General features: G+C 38.0%; 1 protein-coding gene across 3 annotated transcripts in view; it reads left to right on the forward strand.

Moving 5' to 3' along the window:
- Positions 1 to 26,564, forward strand: part of ACACA (acetyl-CoA carboxylase alpha) — a 271,848-nt gene that overhangs the window by 153,883 nt on the left and 91,401 nt on the right. For all 3 annotated transcript variants that reach the window (XM_046675864.1, XM_046675867.1, XM_046675865.1), the window contains 10 exons: positions 4,965 to 4,988; positions 7,645 to 7,788; positions 8,578 to 8,674; positions 9,853 to 9,960; positions 14,274 to 14,330; positions 14,571 to 14,615; positions 20,843 to 20,884; positions 22,442 to 22,657; positions 23,393 to 23,548; positions 25,687 to 25,890. In XM_046675864.1, coding sequence (XP_046531820.1) covers positions 4,965 to 4,988; positions 7,645 to 7,788; positions 8,578 to 8,674; positions 9,853 to 9,960; positions 14,274 to 14,330; positions 14,571 to 14,615; positions 20,843 to 20,884; positions 22,442 to 22,657; positions 23,393 to 23,548; positions 25,687 to 25,890 — 1,093 coding nt within the window. The remainder of the gene's footprint in view (positions 1 to 4,964; positions 4,989 to 7,644; positions 7,789 to 8,577; positions 8,675 to 9,852; positions 9,961 to 14,273; positions 14,331 to 14,570; positions 14,616 to 20,842; positions 20,885 to 22,441; positions 22,658 to 23,392; positions 23,549 to 25,686; positions 25,891 to 26,564) is intronic.

Below are 26,564 nucleotides of genomic sequence, written 5' to 3' on the forward strand. Positions count from 1 at the left end.
ATCAACCCAGCTCTTTAGTAAGTTCAACCACTGTTTTACACGGATTAATCCTGGAGCTCAGACTATATGGTTTAGCATTCCGTTTTCTCTTTCTTCCTCCAATGAGGCTCAGGGTTTAGAGCCTGAGGTATGTGTGTGTTTGACATTTTTCTCGTTCTGAAACCCTAGTTTATCACTCGCTGGTGCTGGTGATGGCAAAGCTTGTTACACTAAAGCATCGTCCTGAATGTCTTTATTTTTGACAATTCACCAATTCATTTTACATTCAGGATTTCCCTTAGCTTGCTTTGGGCATATTAAGTAACTCAGAATAATCTGAAAACAAATAAATTCTTTAGTCTGCCTCTGTATTTGATCTTCTAAAATATAGCTATATTTATACAAACGTGTAAAAGCTATTATCCCATAAACTCTGTGGCAATTCATGTGGCTGTGCATATTATGACAGTCTAGGAGTATGAAATTTAAAACTCCAGATGATTTTCGTGAGTAATACACATTAGTGAACATAGTTCATTGTTTTTAACTTTTAATCTGTGATTCAAACAAGAAGCATCAAAATTGATGCAGGAGATGGAAGTATACTTTATTGTATGTTTCTCTACGTATATAATGGGTGAGGACCTATTGGTGTTTACTTCCACCTATTTCTTAGATGGAAATCGATGCTTTAGTTAAGTCAAGTTGCATTGTACCTTTTCTGCTATTTACTCCTTGCAAATTTGGCCTTCTGTGTTACAATGTTTTAATTCAAGCACTGTCCTTTTCTCGTGTCTTACATCCAGAAGAAGTCGGCTATGTTTTCCTCTGATAGCACATGTTTTGGTCACAACTGAGTTTAGGCTGCTTGGCACCTTCAGTGTTTAGCTGTCGGTGGCTGGCCTCTGGACCTCCTTTTTTATGAGGAAGGTTGTGAAGAAGTTTAGAAATGAGAAGCCTTTCATGTGACTAATCAGCAGCCTGCTGTCATTCTTGAGAATTCTGATAATCTTTGACACCCAGAGATTAGACCCTTCTTTGGCTCGTACTGAGACACTCAAAAGTCATCCAACTTGTAGCATTTTTTAGCAATGGGAGCACTTGGTTGTAGTTAGCAGGCCAGAATGAGCTATAAATAAATAAAATCCTACAGTGCTTGCTTCCTTCATTCAGGGTAGTCTGCTGATAAGATGCAAGCAGCTGGCAGAAGAGAAGATTCTCAGCAGGTTTAAGTGCCTACCAGAGTGCTTTCCTGTATCCATGGCTCAGCTTCCAGTCTCTGCTGTGTTGTTTTGGCACTCTAGACTTGTAAGATTGGAGAGTCGAGTTTAAAACTCTCAATATATCATTAGGGTAGCCCAAGGTCCCTTCTTGTCAAGGAAGACTAACTGATTCCAGGGGGAAGGAAAAGCAGAATCCAGGGCACCTGTAAATCCCTGTAGTTTTGTGCTGTGGATTTGTAGCTAATTATACAGCAGGCAACAGTAATATGCTGTAGCTCTGTTGGCGTACTTGTTTCAGAAAGAGCGAAATCTTCCAGCAGAGCAAAGAAGGGGCTTTCAAGGGGCTGCAAATGAATGAAGCTGTTGATCGTTTTATTGTAAACTAAAGGTCTGCAGTGGAATCAGGGCATCGGAACTGCAAGGAGGTGGTAGGGGAGACGCCAGTAGAAATACATGGTTCAGATGTATTTTACAGCTCTTGATTTGGATTCTCCTGTAGAAATATAGTTACTCAAGGAGACCACCACTGGTCACAGCCAGTCAAATTGCTCTTTCTTCTATGGTACTGCTGTTAGTGACTGCTAGTAGGTTATTCAGCCGACCTCTTCTGGTTCTCCTTTGTTGCCTGATTTCAAAAGATTTGCCCTATACTGGCTCTCAGTCACAGCTTGATGTAACCACTGCTTGTTTGCATGCATCCCCATCATTTTCATATAGGGTCATTTTTTTTTTCTTCAAGTTAGAAGGCAAAAGAATTGGGAGCATTTTTATATGATAAAAGATTTACGTAGGGCCAGCTAGAATCAAGCAAAATGAAACTGAACTGGAAGGGATAGTAAAAGGCTCAGAGAAGTTGTAACTGCCAGAGAAGTCAGTGTTCCTTAAATAAAAGAGGGTTCAGCTAGCAGGCAGCAAGTCTGACTTTCCATTCTTATTGAAGCAGGCTCTCCAGCCATTCTAGGCAGGCAGATCAATAAAATCAGAGGTGACTTAATGTCAGGAACCTCAGAATTCAAAGGATTTCTCTTGTCCTTCTTTAAATTTATTCTATATTGATGTGGAATGCTAGCCACAGGAACTGAAATGAGAAAATGCCAGGTCTAGATTCTGGATTATGACACCATATTGAACAGTGTCCTTGGAAAGCATCCCCTTTGGTTTCTCAGTTATCACATCTGTAAAGTGGAGCTAATCTATTAGAAGGAAAATCATTCCAGTATTTATCAAAACATTGAGTGAAGATTCATTGTAAGTGCTTTGCATAGTCTAAACAGCAAATGTTTTATGAGATGTGAATTTATATCCCATTTATGTATTTGAAAATGCATTTGATCGTCCTGTCAGAGGTTGAGCAATTTGATATTTTCACATGATGAGTATGCAGTGGAATGTGGTAGATTTTACTTTATTTTTAGCTATGTATATGGAATATTTCACTCCATGCAGTCTCTTCTTGGTTTTTTGTTTTTGTATAGACCATGGATCTAGATTTCTAGTGTATCACCATAGTGTGCAGTATGCCACGTTGGTCATAGTCTTAAACTGATCAAATAGTTCCTCTATAGGGTAACAAAACATAAAAATGATCATTATGGACATGGTTAAGTGTTTACTTGGTAATAGAGAGTTTATCTTTCCTTCCCTGTGCATCTCCCCTAGAGCCCTAAAGATTCTTATTCTACCAAAGAGGATAAGCTGTCTCTAAACTTAACCTCTTACATGATTGACTTGGGGCCATTCCTTTAAAAACTGGAGATGCTGGGAGCTTTTGTTCTTACCCCATACTGTGTAGATGGTGCACAATTCCTATAACAAAGCAGCAGGGGGCTCCCTATGAGAGCTTGAGAATTGCTGATGGAGAGGGGCTGGCTTTTTGTTGGTGGTGTTCTTTTCAATTCAGGCCCTTTTCTACTGAAAACTTGGCCCTCATCCTGTGAAGACTCCCTAAGGGATTAGAGTGTAGCTACAGAAGCAATGAGACCATTTTATTAGTTTAAGAAATTGGTTAACAGTTGAGAGAGATTATACTGGTTTCTAAATTCCAGAAACCTGGATGGATGGAGCCTCAGATTGCTTTGCTTTGGTTGTAAGGTTCTTTTCTCTGAACTGAGGTTCACGGTAAGAGGCTGTGCAGGTTGCCTAATTCTTTAGAATCCTTTATATCTTAAAAGGGAGACTTTCCTGTATTTTCACTAGCATCTACATTTAGTTTTCTGCTTAGTTCCACCTCCCTCAGCTCTAGAAGCTGTGCGTACTTTTTGTTTGTTGATGAGGGTCAGGTGCATTATAACTAAGGATCTCTTGTAAAATGAAACCCATCTGCCTAAGTAAGAGGCTCAAAGAATCCACACAGCAAAGGTGCAGGTTTTTGCACTTGGCAGTTGCTCTCCCTGCCTTAGGAATTCACTCTGTGATACAGGTTTGATGCAGAGAGCATTGCTACTCACAAATCACACAAGGTATACAGTTTGTGTGCAGTGATGTGTCACAGCTTTTTATTTATATGGCCAGCTCAGTCTGTTCTGCTCCTTTCACTGCTAAGGAAAGTGCATCATTTTCCTCCCTCTCTCCTCCTTCCCACATATCATCAGCACCACCCACTATGTTCTGCCCATTAAGTCGTCTGTGTGCCAGAAAATCCCAACAATGATTAAATGCTGATAAAAGAATGTTAGAAGGTTAAGATATCAACCAATCAGCCCCCTTACAGTCCTCCTAAATTGTGAGTGGTAAGTATAACTTTGTCCTTTAACATTGAAAATAGGGGTTTTTTGGGTTTTTTTTTTCAGTTGAGGAAATGACTGATGTCAGATTAAGGGGTAAAAAAAGAGTTGGTGGCTAAGACCAAAGAGAATGCAGGAGGTTTGCTTTGCAGTTTCCGTTCTTATCCTAGTCTTTCTTTCATGGTTTTGTCACATTCTTTATCAGTAAATTCTAGGGCTAGTCAAATTTAGATAAAGTTTTATTTATGAGAGGCCCTGAGTTTTGAAGCCTACAGCAGTTTTGAAGTCGTTATTACCCTAAACTCATTTAGTTTAAAAAGTATTAATTCATTTTAACAAATTGTACCACTCTAGTCATAGAATTCATTTATCATTACATTTCCTGCATGATTTTCAGTTCTTTTAAGCTCATACAGTACAGAGGACCCTCCTTTCTAACACCAACCCCCTCACCCCAGTCTATGGGAGGAAGAGCATAGCTAAAGAGACTTAGAAAGGGTAGCTGGCAACCCAGATTACTGGCTTCTTCTCCTTGGAAGAGAGTCTGTAGGTTCATCATGTATCTTCGAAAGCATTTAAGGTGATGGGGACTGTGGAATCAACTTCTCTGAACCTCGTTATTGTGTTTTTAGTAAAACAGGAACGAGGAAGGAGATTCTCTAAGAATCTTGTCAAGAATTATATTTCATGTTGAAGCTTAAGATAATATACTGTATCATATAACTTAAATTAATTTTCATGAGCCTGTGTTTTATCACTACTCTGCGTTATTTTTTATAATAGAGCTATAAAATAAAATTCATGGTAAATACATTTTGACCCTTTTCCATCAACAGCTGCTGTGGTGAGGTAGGTCAGGAGGCTTGCCTCTTAGGAGGCACCCTGGGGGTTGAAGGGTAATGAGCACTTAATTATGTCTGCTGAGTGCCAGAGCTGCCAAACTGGAGCTCCTCACCACTGGTCTGTATCTGCTTTGACAATTCTTTTATTATGGCTTTCACTAACCTATCAGTAACTAACTGTGGTTGTTTAATTACAGAGGGAACATCCCCACGCTAAACAGGTACCGTATGTTTAGTTTCTTTTCCAATTAAAAGCAGCTTTTTGTAACTTAGAATAGTGAAATCAGGGGAAAAATAACACTACGCTTGACAAGCTAATATGTTATCTTCTGCTAGGGAGTCCTGAGCTCCCCTTTGGACATACTAAATTATTCTTTCTGTTTGGAAAACATGTCTTCAGCTTTTCTTTAGCTGTTCAAAAAGCAGTACTTGAAAGCCTCAGTATGGAAAAGCTCCCATTTAGCTGTATGTGATAGGGGAGTTGTCTGCTTGATGTTCAGCTTTGCTGTAAACATCTTTTTTTTTTTGCTACGTTCTCTGTTTAATTTGGGGCTTTCAGGGGAGAAACCTTTAAGGTTACTCCTATCCTGGCAAATTGTTGATAAGTTTTTCAGTTTTTAGTTTCTCTAATTTGCTTCTCCTTTTAGAGGAATGCAGATGCAGAAATAGCTGATCTCATGTTTTATCAGTTTGTTAGCTATTTTTCTGAAGTGTTAAAGTGTTGTAATGATGTGAAAGTCAAGTTCTATTTCAGACCTATAGTAAGATTAACGTTGGGAAACTGTATTTAAGTTTTGATGTGTGTAGCCCTCTGAAGAGGTTTCTGGGCCAAAATAACACGAGTGATATGTTAGTATTTTGAGTTCCTCCTGCTCCTGAGCCAAGCAAGGCAACACAATGCAAGTTTGAGAGGACAGCAACTCTGATTGGAATGGAATCCACAAAATGCTAAAGCAGTAATAAGTTGGTGGCGAGCTCTTTGTAGATGATCAATTATACATGGAAATATTTATAGACTTATGTTTATTTTGTCCCACTCCCTTTAAATATTAAGTAATCAGAACTGATTATAGCTTTTAGAGTCCAGTTTTGATGAGGAGAGGAAAGGGAGTACTTCTGTTTGGTCCTCTTGTCTGCCCTTGGAGAATGGGCTTGGTTCATTCCTGCCTACCATTTTCTGTAATCGCCCATGAGTATAGTGGTGGGGGAAGCTGAATAGTGGATATTTCCCATGGGATTCAGTTGAGTAAAAAGAGACTTAACCCCATGTTTGCCACAAACACAGCCTGTTGGCTTATTCAGAGCGAATTCCGTTTACTTGTTGTGTGAAACCCTTTTATCTTTCCTGTCTAATGCCAGACAGGTAGAAAAGTTATACTGCCTCACAAACTTGTTACTTTAGTAAATATATTTGGTGATCCTAGAAAAGAGGATGAAAGCATTTCTGAGTTCATACAACTTTGAATCCCAGTTTCTAGTGAACACCATGTGCATGTCTTGCTTGATGTGTGTTTCATTTGTTTGTTTCATTCATGGTATCAGTGGTTTCCTCTCCCCCTCTGCCTTTCTATTCCCTAGTACTGTCAAAAGGTAAAGTACCTTTTTCATGGTCATCATTTGCCAAAGGAATAAAAGCCTGGAGTGTCAGTCTCTATAGTCTGTGTGAGCAGCACTTCCATTCTATAAAAAATTCCGTTACCTTTTATAATTAAAATTTACAATAGAGTACAATATATACCAGATCTTAAGTCTGCATTGCTGGCTCTCTTCCCCCTGCAACTCTGCAGGTGGTGCACTTCAAGATTTTTGAGCAGCTCCCCCAGGTTCAGGTGCCATTGCATTGCTGTGAACTTGCTTCATATCAGTATGCTGATAACATGTCAGGCAAGTCCTGGAGGCATCCTTTAGCTTGGTCCTTCCTAACAGGCTGTCCTGATTGACTGGGCTTTCAGAAACACTTTATAGTATTATTTATCAGTACATACTGCTGAGGTGCATCAAAGAATATTCAGATCATTATGTTTTTAGATTGAACAAATCAGTTCAGTTCTCTTCCAGCATCTCCATTTAGCACCTGTTTGTCATGCTTACACATGCTTTGAGACCTATGCTCTGCCCTTTTGTATCTTGCTGAGATTTGTTAAGGGCCTTCGATAAAGATATGTTTACTTTGCTGTAGAGGTGTTTAAATGTAAAAAGGAAATTTTGCGATTTGGGGTTGAAAAATGTCTCTTTGAAAAAGGGAGGAGCTGTAATGCTTATAACTGGTATCCCTATCAGCACATTGAAGGAAAAAGTAAATACCTCAGTAAAGTTCCTTTTATAGACTGTAACTTGTTTCTGTATGATAAACAATGTTTTTTATAATGATTTACTAAACCATTCCAAGTGACTGAGAGTTGTTGTTGTGCGTGCATATATCTATCTGTGCATACTTAATCTATTGCAATTCCTAGAGAAAAATGTCTTAAGTGTTGCCTAGTTACAACTCACTTGGCATGCTGACTTCCTTTTAAAAGAGGGAATGTTTTAGGGAAGGGGAAGATGCAGGATGGTTTTTAACCCTGTGTGCTGTTCATTCATTAGACATGTCATAATGTTGTATTAAAACTGCTGTGAAATTCCTGATAGTCTTTAATTTTTATTTGGAGAAATTTTGGGGTGGTAAAAATATGGTTTGTATTGGCAGCAGTTCAAATAAAAAGGTTAATGTGAATCTAGCAAGACAGCCTTATCCACAATGGGTAAAAAACCAAATCTGCTCTTCAACCTAACCCTACCTCAGAGTTTTCTCCTAGCTCCTTTTTCCTATTGTTACTCTCCCAATCCTTGCTCCTACCCTCCTTGTCTAATGCACTTGATTGAATTACCATTTAGAATGTCCTTCTCCTCCAACCTCAACCACTATGGCATGACTCATGTAGCTAGTGTCAGCGATGTGCTATTGGACAACTCCTTCACGCCACCATGTCAGAGGATGGGCGGAATGGTCTCTTTTCGGACTTTTGAAGATTTTGTCAGGTAAGACACCATGGAAGTGTGTCTGTACAAGGGGAGCCATGGGCATCTCTGTTTTGGGGTCTCAGATTTCTGCCAAATGAATAAAGGTCCCCAGGATAGCCATGAGCTGGCTAAGGACATGTAGCCCTTGCTGTATACGCCCTCGGAGAGGTATATATCCTTTCATTTCCACCTCTCATTCAGACTCTGCAAGCCTCTACTTGTTATATGAGCCTGGTCAGAAAAAAAAGAAACAAACAAAAACCGTCTTTTCCTTAGGAGCTAACAGAAGAAGCTGTCTGCTCTGTGATGAGTGAAATGTCAGGAGAAATTAAACACAACACTAGAGTGAGCCCCACCAGAGACGATACATCTTTTGATTAAATGCATTCAGCATCTATCTCTTGATGTATACTGATGCATTACCCTAGGGGGAGGGGTAATTACATTGGTCTGTCACTGCTCCAGTCCCAGGCTCTTTCTGTTACTTTAAGACTGATGATGACAGCAGTACTCATATCTTACATACGAAAAAAACAAAGCAAAGAGCTTTACATCATTCTTTTTTAAAAAGAAAAAATATATATGGTTTATTAAAGTTTAAACAATCCATCCTCCTAATTTCTGCCACTTGGCGAAATTTTGCATGTCACCTCTAGCCACTGGTGGTTCTATTCAGTTGACTGTTGAGTACAGGGTAGGGTAGATTATTCTTTTAGACTGAGCTGGCAATGGCGGTGTTAGTTTCCTGCCACTTAGGTTTTCTGCCACTTGGGTTTTCATGGTAGGTGTTTCTCTGATATTTTTCAGGATCTTTGATGAAGTGATGGGCTGCTTCTGCGATTCCCCACCTCAAAGCCCCACATTCCCTGAGGCAGGTCACACATCTCTGTACGATGAAGACAAGGTATAGTGTCACCTTTGTTCCTTTAGACATAGGATTTGTACCATATTCTATCTTTCTGACTTTGGAACATTATAGGGAAGAATTCATCTTTGTGTGTGCGTGTGTGTGTGTGTGTGAGGAAGATTGGCCCTGACCTAACAATGGTTGCAAATCTTCCTCTTTTTGCTTGAGGAAGATTGTCGCTGAGCTAACATCTGTGCCAATCTTCCTCCACTTTATGTGGGATGCCACCACAGCATGGTTTGATGAGCAGTGCTAGGTCCACGCCCCAGATCCAAACTGGCAAACCCCAGGCCACTGAAGCGGAGCGTGCGAACTTAACCACTCTGCCACCGGGCCAGCCCCCAAGAATTCATCTTTTTACTCTACTTTATATTATTTAAATTTCTCTGCCTCATCCAAGTATTTCTGGAAACAAGTGGAATATGAATAAATTCTAACCTAAAAAAAGCCTGTATTAATCTTGGAATCCATAGTGTAGAATGGGCTCAACTATACCCATTGCAGTTGCCTCTGGGTCTCTAAATGTTTTTTCAAAGACTTGAGCTTTGGTTGCTTTAATTCTTACTTAGTGATGGCTTGTGTATTTGCAGAGTGGTGCTGTTGTAGTCTTCAGGGAATGATGGACTTTAGAAGATAGCCGGAAAAAATAGACATTTTGTTTAAAACTTTGTCCTTTTATTAAATCCCTCCTTTTCATTTCTCGGTAAACAATTTGTTCTATTTTGTTCCTTACCAGCTATTTTCCCATGGTCTGATACTTCCATTGTTTGATAAATTGCTAGGAAATATAATATATGGGAATGTGTGCACATGGCCTCTTTCACTCATTTTTCTTCACGTTCTGTGAAGAGATGTGGGAAATGGTTTCATTCCCATTTTATTGGTGAAAAAGTTGAGACATAGTGGTCTTCAAGGTCATGTCAAGTCAAGATTTGGAGCCACCTCTAGCTAATGCCTTTGCTGCCTTGTCTTTTAAGTTAGGTGTTTTACTTGATTTAATCTTAGTTGTAGATGCTGGGCAGTGGTTTCAATTTGCTTATTCGTACTAGTGGGCAAACCAAAATGTCCTCTGGGGCATATCTCTTTTTCAGGTATTCTACCAAGCACTGTAACTTCTCCCTGCCTCTGTATTAGCCAGCCTCCTAATTTCTCTGTCTTGTGTTCTTGGGTTGCAGGTCCCCAGGAATGAACCAATTCATATTCTGAATGTGGCTATCAAGACTGATGGTGATATTGAGGATGATAGGCTGGCAGCTATGTTCAGAGAGTTTACCCAGCAAAAGGTAAGTCCTCAATTGGGTAGAAACTGGTGATGGCCTGTTTCCTGCTGGTTGTGTGTCATCCTTTCATCAATGCTACTTGTAAGGCCTATCACTGATAATGGCTGTGTCTTTTACATAGTTCTGCCTATATGAGTAAAATTCCAAAGTGATTTAATAGTATATAATGAATTTCTTTTTATGTCAAGAAATATTGACCTCAAATATTTAAAATATAGACCTCAAATATTTAAAATGTTTTAAGGAAGGGAAGTTGTGTTCCTAAATCTTTCCCAGAGCTCCAGTCTTGAACTTCCAGTCACCTGCTGAATTTTTTTTTTTGGTGACTTAACTCTTAAGTGTCCAGGCCCAAACTCCCCTCAGGTCTGTTCTGCCTCTCCCTTGAAAATATGAGTTATACTTCCATCCTCCTTTCAACTTTATGTCACTTAGATATCTCATGTCGACATCAAACTCTATAGTTTAAACCTAAATTCTCATCATTTTCCTTCATCTCTTCTGACCTCCCAAGCCCCCCCCAAAGAAAAGAAAACAAAAACAAAAAAAATCCAAGCAACCAAACCCTGTCTCCCTAGTTGTTCAGAAATCATGACGACTTCTGTTTTCTTGCTGTCCAATGTTCCATCCTCTACCTGCTATGTGTACATGTTTATTTGTATCTGGTCAGTCACCAAGGTCTGTTAGTTTTTTCTTTGCAGTGTCTCCTACTCTTTCTCCTTTTTGGTTTTTTAATTCCTACTACCATCTCTCTAGTGTAAAACCTTACTCACCTCACACCTGAGACACTGCAGTAGGTATACTTTTGAGCTATGTATCTTCCTTAAGTCTCCCCGTCCAGACTTTCCCTTCTGCTCACCACCAAAACTTAAATGTACAAAATACCCCCTTACCAAGTTATTCTCCCACTCAACAGCAATTCCCTTTTACATTCAAGATACCTCCTTAACTTGATATTTACCATCAGCCTATCATTTTTGAAGGCTAACAAGCTAGCCTTTGCTGTTCCATGAAAAGACCTAAATCATTTTCTCATCTACCTTCTGTAGAAAGACTGTCTTTTCTACTGCCCCTCACCTGGAATATTTTCGTCTTTCTTTCTTCCTTTTCTTCTTCCTTCCTTCCTTTTTTATGCTTGTTTTCAGAACAGTCTCAGATTTCAATTTTATCAGGGCTTCTCTGAGTAGCCCTAACTAAAGTCTGTTTTTCTCCCTTCAATTTCTAATCATTCAATGTACATTTATTAGCAATAATAAGACTTTTTATTTATAAAGAACTTCCATGTGAATTTTCTTATTTGCACCTTACCACAATCCCATGAGGTTAGATTAGTTAGGATTTATTACAATTGTACACATCGGGAAAAGCTCAAGCTCAGAGAGATTAAGGCTCCTTGGTCACCGGCTGGTAAGTAATAGAGCAAAGACTAGAATTTAAGTCTTTGATGCCAGCTTTAGGGGCCCAGAGCTAGGTGCTTTAGTGATAGTACATTCTTAGCCGTGAAGATGCTTATAGTCTAGTTCAGGGGACTGGTTAGACCTCAAAACAATAATCTATAGTTACATTTCATTGTGATACATGATAGATGCCAAAGCGCCCCTCTTCAATTGCTCTTAGTGACAAGACCCATGTGTTTCTTTTGAATGGAAAGCACCCAGCCCATAGTGCTTATTATAAAGAAAGAATCCAGTAGATGTTTTTAAATTCAATTCAGCAGTGTAAACAATTAGTGCCATAGGCATTCACATCATGTAATGCTAATGGTAGCTACCCAAGAAAAGATGGTACCTTTGTGCTTAACATGTCTTATTAGCATTTACTCCATGATGCTCTCACAGCACATAAACTGTGAGATTGCAGTAGCCAACATGGGGAAAAGGTACTTCCAGAGAAGTGAAAATAAGAGATATGCCTGGGAATTTCCTTAGAAGAGTACTTCACTCTCTTTCTGGCCCTTGACTAGTGACCACATAAAATTAACCTAAGACCAGTGACCAAGGTAACTTTAGCTAGAAGAGTCCTAATGTTGTGCATGGCTGCTAATTCTGCTGCTTGATGAGATAATTTATGAAAGTTTCTTCCCAGGTTTTGAGGCACTGGGTTGACTGCCCATATTTGATTGTTTTGACTTCACTTTAGGCTTTTTATTACCCTCAGATCTAAGTGTTATGTATCATCACACGTTGATTTAAAGAGGGAGTTTCTTCATTTTCACCATATATATTTGTAACATTAATTGGCAATAAGAAATTACTTTTTTCTTTTACTGGACTTGTAAACTGAGGCACAGAGAGATCCAGTGTCTTTGCCTGTGGCTGTTCAGAAGGGTAAGGGTAGACTGTGCTGACATGCCAAGCCTAGAGAAGCTATTAACTGCATCAGGTACTGTGCTTATCCAGGAGTATTTGCCGTCTTCACCTCCTTGTTTTGAAAAAAATATGAAAAGGAAAGGAAGGAAAAACAATTTAAAAAAAAGCTGAAGTGATAACTAGTTTTGTTTTTCACTTCATAATCATGCTCCTAGCAGTTTAGAAAAAGTTTTTTTTTTTAAAGCACACATTAAACTATCAAATAGGTTGATCCAAATTGTCCAAATAATCTTCTAGTCCCAGCATGTCTTTTTTTTCTCTCATAGAAATTAGGATCATATATTTGTAAATGACTTGTGGAGGAGATTGAAGCAGTCAGTGTAAATGGAGTTTCTCCAGGTGCTGACGCCTAATCGCTGGGTAATAGCTGTGGACTTGCTGTGAGACCCGCATTATTACAATGTAATCAGAATCCTGTTGCTCTGCCGTTATTGTCAGCCACTTGTGGAATTTTAAAAGCAATAACAATTTTGACTTTAAATCATGGCATTATTAAAGTTATTTTCTTGCCTTGCCAGAACATAGCTATTGATGCTTGTCTTTGAAGGACTTGGCTGTAGTGGAATTCTTTGTTGGTGTCAGAAGAAACATTTCTGTTCCTGGGCACAGTGACAGACTGAGAACCGCCATCCGCCCACCACATACCACCCCTTTCTTTCAGCACAGTTTTTTCTTATTGTAGTATCAGTACTTGCTTATTTACACTAATGGGTGTGATGCAAGTACAGGTCATTTTTAAATGTGGTTAGACCAAAATTTGTTTATATATGACCAGGGAATTTATTATTAGAAAATTTATTTTTCTAGTTATCTTTTGCTTATGCTATTAATTTTATTTTCAAGCAAATGCCATAGCAGAAATGGAGAAATAGGTGGAAATGGCCCAGGAATATGTTTGTTTATATGGAAGGCCAATTTGGATTTAAAAAATATGTAATATCATGAAAGTTAAGAATTGGCTTATGAACTTAGCTCTTGGTTAGAGTTATAGCAAGGAATGTGATCAAACTAAAGTCTGGATGTAGGTTGTGAAAGTCTACGTATTTTTTTCTATTTATATTATTCATGCATTCTCTCAGGTCATCCAACTAGTAGGATTGCTTTTCTTCTTGTTGCCCTGTAGCCCCTCTTTGTTAGGGACCTTTCAAAGCATGCCTTTTATTTATTCATTAATCTGTTTCTTTGTCTCTGCCTTTTGAGATAAGTGAGCAGCACAGGGTAGGGGAAGGCTTAGATCCAAAGGCCCAAGACTCGTATAAGGGGCTGTCTTGAAACCGATGATCTCTATTGACTTCTAATATACTACTCCCCTGTGCCCAAATGGCAATATGAGTAATCACTAAATTTAAAAGCCTGTTAAATATTGCTTTTAACAATTTTTAAAGAGAATATTTTTTAAAGTACCTTAATGTAAAGTAGGGGGAAGTATTTTAGAAGAACTGAAAAGGTCAAAATTTGTTAGCTTGAATTCTAGGAATGCTGTATCTGATGGTAGGTAATATTAATAATCTAAACAACAGGATAGGACCAGAATTTTCTCTTTTATGGAAATTTTCTCTTTTCCCTCTGCTTGATTTCTTTTAGCTTCGGTATCTGTTAATCTTCACATTTGAATACTTGCCCACCGGTATGATTTCTATTAGCAGAAATTGTGTTAAGGTCTACCTTGATGTGAATTAGTCCTTAGATAATTTAGGTAACCTCATGTGACCCTTTCTCCTCCACAAAGTTCCCTCTCATCTTTGTTCAGATCAATATAAAACCTATTCCATAAGACTTAGTCCCAGGAACCAGGTTGAGATTTGTTTATTTGCAAGTTTGAAGGTATTGAGCCAAGATGTGGGTATCCAACAAGGGTGCTTAGCCCAATTCCTTACGAGGATCAAGTGGGGTAAAATTTAGGATGAATGGAGATCTCATTTAGCTTCTGTTTTACATGTTTGTTCATAGAAATCTACCCTGGTTGAGCATGGGATCCGGCGCCTTACGTTCCTGGTTGCGCAAAAGGTACTGGTGTGTGAATTATACCTCTCTAATATTTTTTATGGTGCTACTAGAATTTTTTAAAATAAAATGGAATTATAATCATATGCTTACATGTAGAATTTATGCAGAAAATAACTTTTTTTATAAATTTAAGAAAAAACGTTAGTTTACCTCATCACCTTTTACTCAGTTTGTTTTTAATTTTATTACTAATTTCCAGCTTCTGCTGTTTTTTCTTCCTTTCTGTCTCTCATTTGAAAGGATTTCAGAAAACAGGTCAACTATGAGGTGGATCAGAGATTTCATGTAAGTAAAAGAAACAATAACGAAAGATTACTTACTGTTGTACCTGTTTGCCGTTGATTATGTAAACATAGAATTTGTGTGAATTATTTAGAAGGGCTGGATTAATGTTTGCTCCCTCTTGTTTTAGAAAGTAGTATCATGAATATTCAATTCTTCTATAGAGTATTCAAGCTAAAGGGTTTTTTTTTTCTTTTTTCCCTCTATAACGAATTCTCAGTATATCTCTGAGAAATAGTTAAGAATGAGTATATGCATTTATGCAGATGAATAAGGGAGAAGCAGGACCTAATTAGTAATTTCTTCTATGCACACAGTGAATCAATAGTCAGGAACTGCCAGTTGCACTTTTGGGTCTTGGCTTCTACCAAAGATGGATTCAGGTTCGATTACTAAGAATTCTCAACTCTGAAAAACAATTATTTATTATTTAAAATTCTTTAACAGGGTCCAAATTGATAGTGTTGTCTTAAGTTAATTCTAGGAGCAGGCAATAAATAAAAATTAAGCATTAAGTTGCTTATTCTCCCATTTAAGTGAGTTAACTGTTAATATTAATGAGATTGAACATTTTATTGAAAAGAGAATTAAGGTAATAGCCTGGTGTCTGAAATGATCATAGCCAGTAGGATAATAGCAATAAGGCCAAAAATCCCGTTTGTAAACAAGATGTCATTCTCTAGAATGACTGATTGTAGTGAAAATATTTCTTTAAAAATTGATCCTAATGTAGCTAAGTAACATTCCAGAGGATGTTAGGAAGTCTTAATTTTCCTGATAAGAATTTGATTTTGTTTTGTTTTAGCAATTAAGATGATTAAGTTAGTTTTCAAGCTCTACCCATTTGCAATAATGGAGGTAACATTTGAGATTCCAGAAAGGACTTTCTAAACTCAAGGACTTATGTGTGATTGCCTTTATTGCCCTTTTGTTTATTAGGTCTCTTGCACTTGGCATTTTGTTTTCTTTCTCACAGTTCACCTTATTGAGAAACAAGAGAACCTACCCTGCAAACTAAAGAGCTAAGATTTTCTGAAATGCTTTAGGAAACGTTGTGGACCGCACAACTCCCCTGTATTATTGATGTCAAGAAATCAAGCAGAGTGCAGAGATATATCAATCAATGACTTCAGATAGGAAACTGGAGACAGTGAAGAAGAATGAGAAGCTTAAAGAGAACCCTGGGACTTTAGGAAGAAAAATCTGGAGCTTAGAGAATAAAATTGATACTTGGGGATAGAATAGGAGAGCCCATGAATAAATGTTGTGGTTGGTAGATGCAGATCAGAGCTAAGGTAGACATGCCAGAGCCAGACCCTGGACTTGGGAAGAGTCTTGGGCTAAGTTCTTAAGCGTTAACGTGATTTCATTTTCTCACTGAGTTTGGAATAATATGTAATCTGGGAAATAGTACAGAATTTGTAAAATTGTTTTCCTTTTTCCTAATGGTTCAGATGGAATCTTCATGTCCATAGCACATTAATGGTTTCCTGTAATAAGCATTCTATGGTAAATTAAAACTCTCCAGTGAAATTTTTAAAAAGCCAAAGTGATTAATTCTCAGAGACTTTTTTTGTGTGTTTTATACATACTAAAAACCCTTTCTTTGAATCTTAGAGTATATCTACAGCTTTAAAACATTTTATCTTCTTCCTGCTAGCCTAATATTTCTGGATTTAGGTTGAATAGGGACATATATAGGCAAAATCTACTGGGAAATGAGCCCAGAAGTGGGTCTTCCCTGGGAATCATTGTCCAGTTCCTATTTACAGTGATATCAGATGGGGAAATCAGTTAAATTATCAAGTGACTTGGTTTGTCGTGAGTGTAGGAAAGGTTGTTTTAGGACATAAAAACATTAAGGTTTAGGTGTGAACTGGATTTGCTCTGAAGAACTGAATGGCAGAGGAATTGGGGTGTTTTTATGTTAGCCCCCTTAGAAATGACTACTGGTTACACATGGGGCAAGGGCAACTATTACTGAACTCTAGCCAGCATCTCCCATAGCCAGGAAGCCTTGGCAGAAGCTGTACAAATCCGGGGCTCACTGCCATGGTGCTGCTATGAGTTCCTCTGCTGGTGGTAGCTTGCCATTCATGGAGAATGCTTAGCCTCTGTCATGTCATCTGATATGTGTTTGCCCCATAGTTAGTGTAGTGTGAAAAAGAGGAAGCTTTCTGGGAGTGTTAGAGATGAATCCCTTGATCTCTCCGGCTTTTTCGGTAATCCACTGTGATGTATGCAGCCTCCCCTGTTCTACACTGTGAAATCCCTATATTATTGAATAGACGAGAGAATGCACACATGACGGGGCAAGGAGAGGAGGAAGGTTACTAAGTTTGGTTCAAGAGCAGTGTTGGCTGGTGTGGAATGAAGCAGCTGTGCTATTTCACAGTCGTCATCTCTCAGACTGCTTCAGAACCAGAATAAGGCAAATGAGGACCAGAGTAGAGAGTGTGTAAATTCCTAAAAAGTGTGTATATTGTTAGGTGTTTACTCTGATGCCAGTGAAGGCTATAAGCATTTCCAAAACTTCCTTGTTTAATCACCTCAGTCCTCAGAGAGCTGTCCACTGCAATGTCTGCTGCTGCCTTAGTCTCTTGACTCTAGATGGAGACTATTCTGAGTGAGCAATATTCACCAGCATTAAGGAGGCTTGGTGTCATCTATTTCCATAACCATCTAATTAAATCAAGTACCCATAATGGGACCTGAATAACTGCTTAACATTGATATTTAAGCAGAAAGTTTGAGGAAAAACTAGTCTTATCCTTGTAAATATTTCCTTCATATTAAATAAGAAAAAAGATTAAAACCTTGAAAGCAAATGAACGGGCTCTGAATTTCTGCAGCTATGTAAGCTGCAGTTCTCCAGTTTTATGTGGGATTAAGTTTCTGTTCACTCACTTTTCAGATCTAGAATTCCAAAAAGTGCAGCAGAAGGTGCTGTTTAATTGCAATGTAAGTTTATACTTTTTGAAGCTTTCCATATTTTTTTCGGCAAAGTTTTGTTAAGGATACTAAAATGATTATTTTCAGGATTTCTTCTTATCCTTTGCCACCTAAACAAAAGCATTAGATTCAAAAACTGTGATGAGATTCTAAATCAGTTTTGCATCTGTTAAGTTTCCTTTTGTTTCTTGTTTGTAAGATTTTATGAGATTTTATCAATTCTGCTATAAATCACCTAGAAGATAGTGGTAGTTTCACTGATTTTTATGTGAATGACTCCCACTTTAAAATTAAATGTTTTGGATATTTGGGCTTGAAGGAGGAACCCACTTTCTAAACAATTATCATGGTTAGTAGTTCATTTCTTTAAAAAAAAATTGATATGTTAATTATATCTCAATAAAGCTGGAAAAAATTGGTAGTTTTCTTTGCTAGTGGATCAACTATTAGTTTTTCAGAAGGTTTGGTTTGGGTTTTTGTTTTAATTACAGTCTATATAATTAGTTCTCAGCATGTTGAGGTAAAAGAGAATTGCACCAGCAAGCTTCCAATTTCTTCATCTCATTAGGTTTTTAACACGATTATTAGTATCATAATCAGCTATGATGTTTTCTGTTGCAGGTTTTCACATTCTCTGATTTGCAGGGTGTCTTGATTGGCTAATTTAGGCGAATTATTTTGATTGTCTGGATGATGGTTGGTTGATTAGAACACAGCAGGGGTATAATTCCTTCCTGAGAAATGTTGCATTCTTTTGTTTTTTGGTACCAGAACACTAAGAGGGTTTTTCTTTGTGTACATTCAATTATGATATTTGCCCATAACACTAGTAGAGTGCCTGGAAAGCAATTACATTAGTGATTGAATAAGCATGAATACTGTTAGTGGAAAAATTGGCAGTATAAGGATAAGGTAGGATAAAAGAATTTTCTAAAACTTACAGGATCAGACATTTGCGTTTCTTCTTTTCTATGTTGCTGTGATTTTTGAGTGCCAAAAAAGGTGACTTCTATAAAAGTCCTCAGACTTCCATTTCTCCCAAAGAATTACTCATTAATCCTGCTTTCTCGTTGCACAGAAGTTCTTGCCATCTCTTAATCTGAATGCTTCAGTGCTGAAATCGAGGGCTATACTGTGGAGTTAAAAATTTACTTAAAAGTTAAAAAAAGTTTTCTTATATCATCTCATAACACCTTTTCTTAGCTAACCTTAATGAAAGTGATTTTTCTGATTGGTAGTCTTTTCCCACCTCTGCCAAGAATTAGTCAATCTCTTTCATGATTTGTAATAAAGGTATGTCCATTCAAATTGTTTGGTTTTTCATGCTCTCAGTTACTATAAATTTTCTTAATTGGTTTAATGGTAAAGAAAGTGTTTTTTTCAGTTACTATCATTGTGTTTTTGAAGAAAAATGATTCTGATCCTACAACAGTACAGACTTGAATAAATGATATATAAAATAAGTATTTCATTTAACTAATTAATTAATTAATAGTATAGCAGAATACAAGAGTTGTGCCTAAAAGATTATATTATCACTTTCGTTGACTTTTCAGGAAATTTCATGGAAGGATTTTGTTACCCGTCCTTTTTACTCATGTCACTTTTCACCTAATGCTCCGAAAGCCATACCTCTCAAAAATAAAACCCAAACTAGACTGCGTAAAGGCCTGAGCCTGAAATCAACTGACAGCTCAGCTGAACACCTTATGGCTTAACCTTCAAGTCATCCTCATGTTCTTCACTATCATTTGGGGAATTAGAGAACTATTTGGAAGGAAAACATCATCAGTAAAAGATCAGTGCTGTGTAAAATCCACTTTCAGAGGGCTTTTAAAGACAAGGGGTTCCCTGGGCTTGCTAAATAAGCTCCTAGAAGCCTATTAAATGCAGTTTTACAGTTAAAATGCCAAGGAAAATTTAAAAAATTTGTTAACTGCACAAGCTATACTTAAGGTGAGGGTGAGGCATAATACCTATGGAAAGTATTCAAGAAGTTCTCAGTAAATTCAAGAACCACAAGTTTTCAGCATGAGTGTTGCTTTGTGTTTTGCTTTTTTTCTTTAAAGTCTTAGTTTGTGTTTTTTGTTTCATCAAATAAAAGTCCTCTAAATAAGGAATTTGGATTATAACAAGAATATAAAGGGAATGTCCTCCAATTGAGAGGTAGAGTGGTAGAGATGAAAGGGCCTAGGCTCTGGCAATAGAGAGACCCAAGTTCACATTCTGGCTCTGTGATCCTGGGCATATCACTTGCTCTAGGCTTCCTCAGCTGTAAAATGGGATCGTGATACCTACTTCAAGAGGTTGTTGAAAAGGGGACAACACATGAGAGTGCCTGCTACCTAGAAGGCTTTTAGTTCAGGTTTCCTTCATGGTTCCTAAAGCTCATTGAGGGATATTTAGGCAGTTAGTCCTGGTCTCTCAGCCTTGTACCAATAAGTGTTTGATTATATTGCACTCATAATGAAGATGCCTAATGAAACCTCCTATAGAGGCAAATAGTAATGACTTGATTCCAACACTGCCAGTAGAGCCCATCCGAGAAACAGGGGTATTTGGTGTTAATAAGTTAAATTTCAGAAACTAATGGGCTCTGCTAATTGAATTCATCTTTGTTAATTAATAAGGTTCTAGTGAATTGGTTGCTTTCTTTTGTAATGCCCTGCAAAAGAGCAGTAAGACCAAATGATTGCAAGTTCACTAGTTTCACCCCATTCTTGCCTATACATATAGTGGTAGTGACCAAAATAACATTTTGTACTTTTCTTTGTCTGGAAATGTTGTTGTTTAAACCCTTGAAATTATTGACTCGAGAGTGAATGTGGAAAAAAACCATGAATTGGGGAATCTATGCTTTCTGGTTAGTTTACATTTTAAGAGTTCCTTAAGGAGAAACTTGGGAAATCAGTCTGTAACTACTGTTGCAGTGCTGCAGCATAAGGGTATGTTGGCTTTATTTGCCAGGTTGTGCCAAGAGCAACACCCAGAAAGATTTTTGTTTTTTCATCTGGGAAATGAAAAAATACTAATTTTTTTTCCTAGGAGGGGGTAGCTATTGAAGTTAGGTTAATAGTGTGGTGATTCTCAAATTTGGAAGTGGGATCAAAGTGATGGTTACCCAGAAGATCGTTCATATTCCCTGGGCTAAGCTAAGGTAACGAGCATGTTTTCTAGGAAACTGTCTTCTAGTTGCTTGACTGCTTCTGTACTATGTGTTTATCCCCAAAGAGCCATATCTATGAAGAACTGACGCATTTTCCCTTTCTTTAACACAGAGAGAGTTCCCTAAATTTTTCACGTTCCGAGCAAGGGATAAGGTAAGAACTGATTCCCTCCTTCTTTTCTTTTTTATTCTTATTTTTTCCTTAAAACCTCAAGAGTGGCTTATCTTTGCCATATGCTCTTCTTACCATTCTCCTTTCTCTAATTAAACTTGTACTTCCCTTTGCCTTACATGTATCTTAGAACTAAAGAAGACTCCCTTCTGAAAGAGTTTGGTTTAGGAAACAATCAAATGTATTGACTTATCCAAAGAAAATAATAACTTTCAAAATCATCCCTGTGCTTTAGGACAGTCCTAAATGATGTGATATTAAAGGACTACTATACTTAGTAGGATTATTCTTGTTACCTGTAGATAGTTCATTGATACTCAAGCTTTGTTTATATGCATTTGTTTTTCAATTTTAAAATGTGAAATTTCAGACCATTTTGCTTTCTTCCTATTACCAGCTCATATTTTTGGTGCTCTCTCTCCATTCACTTAGTTGACATGTACTCTGGAAACACAATTTAGTTTCAACAAAACGTACAAAGTAAATGTGAATACAACTTTTAAAAAAGATACATAAATAATTAAATATCTATGGATATAGTATATTCTGAAGCTGAATATCTCTACTTTTAAATATTATATGATGTTTATTTGTCAGGTATTTACTATGTCCTTTGTACTGTGCCAGAGATGATAAAAGTATAAGACAAGGGGGCCAGCCCTGTGGCGTAGTGGTTAGGTTTGGCGTACTCCACTTTGGCGGCCTGGGTTCACAGGTTTGGATGCTGGGTGCAGACCTGTACCACTCATCAGCCATGCTGTGGCAGCTACCCACATACAAAATAGAGATAGATTTGCACAGTGGTTAGCTCAGGGCGAATCTTCCTTAGCAAAAACAAATTTTTTAAGTATAAGACAGGGGCTGACCTGGTGGCACAGCAGTTAAGTGCACATGTTCCACTTCAGCGGCCCGGGGTTCGCTGATTCGGATCCTGGGTGCAGACGTGGCACCTCTTGGCAAGCCATACTGTGGTAGGCGTCCCACGTATAAAGTAGAAGAAGATGAGCACAGATGTTAGCTCAGGGCCAGTCTTCCTCAGCAAAAAGAGGAGGATTGGCAGTGGATGTTAACTCAGGGCTAATCTTCCTCAAAAAAAAAAAAAAATTAACCATAAAGTATAAGACATGGATCCTGCCCGTAAACATTTTAGACTAGTTGGGTAAACGCAAAACACTGGTATGTGAAATAGATGTGAATGTGAAGCAGTCTGTGGTTAATTGTAAAAAATGAATTATAAATACATTAAATACCATAGGAGTTCTGAGGTAATTGATGTTTTTTGTTTGTTTTTAGTGGAGAGCAGCACTACTTGTAAAAGTATAAATGATGAAGCTTGGGAAGTAAATAGGTGCTTTTGTGCCTAATCTTATGTAAGCTACAGCATTATCCTTATATATAGCTCCTTTTTTTTTTTTTTGCTTATTAGCATATCATAGCTTATGTTTCTATTTTTAAGCACCTCTTTTATGTATACATTTATAATATAATTTTGTAATTGCTTCTTGTGAGCTGTTTTTTTTTTTTAATCCTTATACTCAGTTTGAGGAGGATCGTATCTATCGTCACCTGGAGCCTGCCCTAGCTTTCCAATTGGAGCTAAACCGCATGAGAAATTTTGACCTTACTGCCATTCCATGTGCTAATCACAAGATGCACCTGTATCTTGGGGCAGCCAAGGTGGAAGTGGGCACAGAAGTGACAGACTACAGGTTCTTTGTTCGTGCAATCATCAGACATTCTGATCTGGTCACCAAGGTGGGTGCTATACCTTCATGGGAAGTTATCCTTAAAGCAAGAGACAGAGAAACAGGCATGGTTCAAAATCAAGTTTTCATCTTTTGAATCAAGGCTCTTGTTCTCAATCATCCCACTCTCCAATAACCAGCAGAAATATGAGAGTTATTTCCCTCACAGAAATAAATACTCCATATAAAAAGGGCTTTTTTTTCCTTTGATTTTTCTTGGTAATGGAAGCATGATAGCACTCACTTGAGAAAAGGAAAAGCATGCTAACAGAAAAACCAGAGGGAGAATTAGGTGATGATAGAGGATAAGTAGAAAAGTTAGAGGTGACCGCATTGTAAACCTCTCTAGAGGTGGGGTGGTTTCTGTACACAGTAAAGCGCTTCCTAGTGTTAGTTATTACTGCATCCTATAGCCGTAATTCTTCTTCACCTTTTCCTTTCTAAGCAGATTTCCTTTCAAAACTGTTCTATTTGGCATATATGGGGATGCCCAGCATCTCCACCTATTGGAAGGAAATGATACACTAAGAGGCAAGAGGAAGGGCTGGCAGGAACTCTTTATCTGACCCTTCTCTGCCTTTCTGCCTGTGGTCACTGGGTTGACTCTAGGGAGAAAGGTAAATAACATCTGCAGCAGGTGCCTTATGATTCATGATATACCACTGCTTAACTAATTATGGTGGCCATTTCTTAATTGCCTCTTTTAAAACACATTAATGTTGATGGTGATTTTCTTCCTACATAGGAAGCTTCTTTTGAATATCTACAAAATGAAGGGGAGCGGCTACTCCTCGAAGCCATGGATGAGTTGGAAGTCGCTTTTAACAATACAAATGTCCGTACTGACTGCAACCACATCTTCCTCAACTTTGTCCCCACGGTCATCATGGACCCATCAAAGGTGCATTTCTCCTTAGCTTCTCTACTAGCACTAGCAACACAAGCAGAGAGAGTCATTCTTATTTGTTTGCACTTAGACCTGGAAACTGGTACTCTTGGTCAGCTGGTTGAACCCTGGATCTTTAAAATTTACAGAGTGCATATGAGACTGAGTTTATGGGATGGTGTCAAAAATTTAATATAGCCGTTGAAAGTAGACCTCAAAACTGAAGGTGGTATACTGTTATCTTGCTGGTCATTTATAAGTAATACAAAAATATAAAACCTCTTTCTTTTCTTCTGTTGATGCCTGTTTTATGATATTTGCCATGATAGTGGTCTTATTTTATATAATCCCTTAGGATTTCTCATCTGGAGTAATTAACTTTCCTATTCTTGGGCATTTTGGCAAAATCACTGCCTCTTTGTACTAAATGTTACTTAACCTGGCGGCCTTAGGGAGGTAATGCACCTTCCCAAAGTGTCTAACCTATTTCTCTCTAGTGTTTTTCCACAGGGAAAGAACTTGGTTGATAAGGAGTTTCATATATATTATGTATGTTTTCTTCCCTGATGCTCTATTCTAAAATGCATTCCATATAATTTAATGAAGGAAAACAAGGTGATTCTGTACTTGACCTTTTATCCCACGTGTAATAAAGACAGGCTACTCTCTGTCTCTGCTCCTTCTAACCTTTTCCTGTCATGATATTTTGGAATTTGGTAGGAGAACCCTTTTTCAAGGTCAGTTGTGGGCATGGTCTTTTTCTTTTCGAACTTAGTACCTAAGACCTGAGAAATCGTTTTCTACTTTTTTTCTTCAAGACTGCAAGCTACTGGTCAGTTGCTTTAGTCTGTCGGGAAAGCCAAGACAGGGCTACTCACTGAGTATCAAGTCCCATCATCTAGTTTAAGCAAGGTTCTTCTGAGTATTCTGGGACTGGCAAAGCCGGAAGACTTAAAACATGGCCTGGACGCTATAGAACAATATATATTTTTAGATTTGACTTCCCATTTCCCAATGAGTATTTTATATCAGCCTCTCAGCTTCCACTCCAAACATCCATATGCCCTTGCTCTGCCTGTCTAGTCATAGACAGCTATCAATTTCCTGTGTATAGAGATTGTTGACTTTTGTTCCCTTGAGAAAAGAATGGGTATGTATCTCTTGGTTAACAAGCAAATGTGGGAATAGAGAAGTTAGCTCCTTGAAACTCATTCTAACCTAAAATTCTGTGGTACAGAAACAAACCACAAAGGTGGCACATACTCCTGAAGACCCACAAGAGGAGGGCAGTATGAGATATTTTTGAGATTTTTAAGATGTTATGAAAGCATTTTAGAAAGATGATTTAAGAAAACATTAATTTTGAGTAGTATGTCCTAGCTGCCTACAGCCATATTGGAAAAAATTTTTTTGCTTTAATATATCAATAAAGAGAAACCACATCTAAGGCCATATGGTTAAATAACTCCCCTAACCCTGAAAACTAGGAACACTAAGCTGCCTTGGTATAAAGCTTAGAGAAACTAGGGAATGTCTGCCCCATCTACTTAAATCCCAGTTGGACGTGGCAATGACCAAGCATCAGAGCTCTCTTTAGAGAGAACATTCTAACACCACCTACAAATTGCCTTTCTTTAATTCATGCAATTTACCAAGAAGCATATATTATAAAGTTTAATAAAATTGTATGGAAAAAAGCTCATGGTAGTAATTGCTGCATTGATTTAAGGTCCTGTAAGTGCAATGAAACATAGTTACCGTGCATATAAATGCTATTTAATAGCTGTTTAACTAGAGATTTTATTCTTATTTGGGGCTTTCTCTTAAATCCCATGGCTTGTAATTTAGATATTGTAGATCTTTGATGTAGAGTATGAATGTAATTGGTAAAGGGGAAGGGAGTTGCATGCATTTGGATGTTGTAAGCCAGAGAAAACCACTCAAACACCAGGCCAGCATGAAATTGTCCCTTACTTGTTCTAAGCAAGAGAAAAGATGGGGAGAAACTATCTTTTTGTAAGGAACACACGTAGTACACATCTCCAGAAACCAGCATCTGTTTCCATTCCTCCTTTTCCAAAGATGGGCAGACCTGAAACACGTCCTAGTTACAAGGTATTTAAGTTTTGTGCTTGGTGATGTGTCTGTGTCAGATTGAGGAATCTGTGCGGAGCATGGTAATGCGCTATGGAAGTCGGCTGTGGAAATTACGCGTCCTCCAGGCAGAACTGAAAATCAACATTCGCCTGACACCAACTGGAAAAGCAATTCCCATTCGCCTCTTCCTTACAAACGAGTCTGGCTATTACTTGGACATCAGCCTGTACAAGGAAGTGACTGACTCCAGGACAGCACAGGTATGGTAGTCAAGCAGGGTCCTCAAAGTTTTGATTTGGTCCTGTGGATAAGCCACGTGCCCTTGTCATTGAAGACCCAAACTCACAAATCCCATTGGTTCACCTCGTGGGGTTATCCTCTGTCAGCTTAAATAGTTGCATAAATCTGAAAAACTTCATTTGCCATGTAAGATGTATCTGTATTCCTAATCATGAATGTTATGAAACCCTCAAACTTTTGTCACACAGTGGTGAGCCCAAAGAGATGCCAAGTGAACCTGACTCCAGAGATAATTCTTCAATTTAGGGCCCTTTTTGAGTGGGCTCTTGAGCTGCTTGAGCAATCTTGGGTCTAATTTGTCCTGTTTTCTGTTTTCAGCCCAGTTAGACTACTCATTGGCAAGTAAGGAAAGAGAATTGTCGAAATATGTCACCCACTTCTGTCTTAAAGAAGGAAAATTTCAACATAATATAAGTTTGAGCAATAGTAAACAGTGACTTTATCATGTTTACCATTTAACATAACATTGCATTATATTATTCCATTTACACACATTATCTTTCCTTCAAAGGTTCAGAGTATTATATATCTAGAAAAGAGCAAAATGGCAAACTTGAACCCACTTTTCGGATGGAAAAATGGAGACTATGAAAATGAAAAGTGACTTTCAGTAGATTCTGTCATAACAGAAAGT

This window comes from Equus quagga, chromosome 11 (genome assembly GCF_021613505.1).
Source record: "Equus quagga isolate Etosha38 chromosome 11, UCLA_HA_Equagga_1.0, whole genome shotgun sequence".
NCBI classification, from domain to species: Eukaryota; Metazoa; Chordata; class Mammalia; order Perissodactyla; family Equidae; genus Equus; species Equus quagga.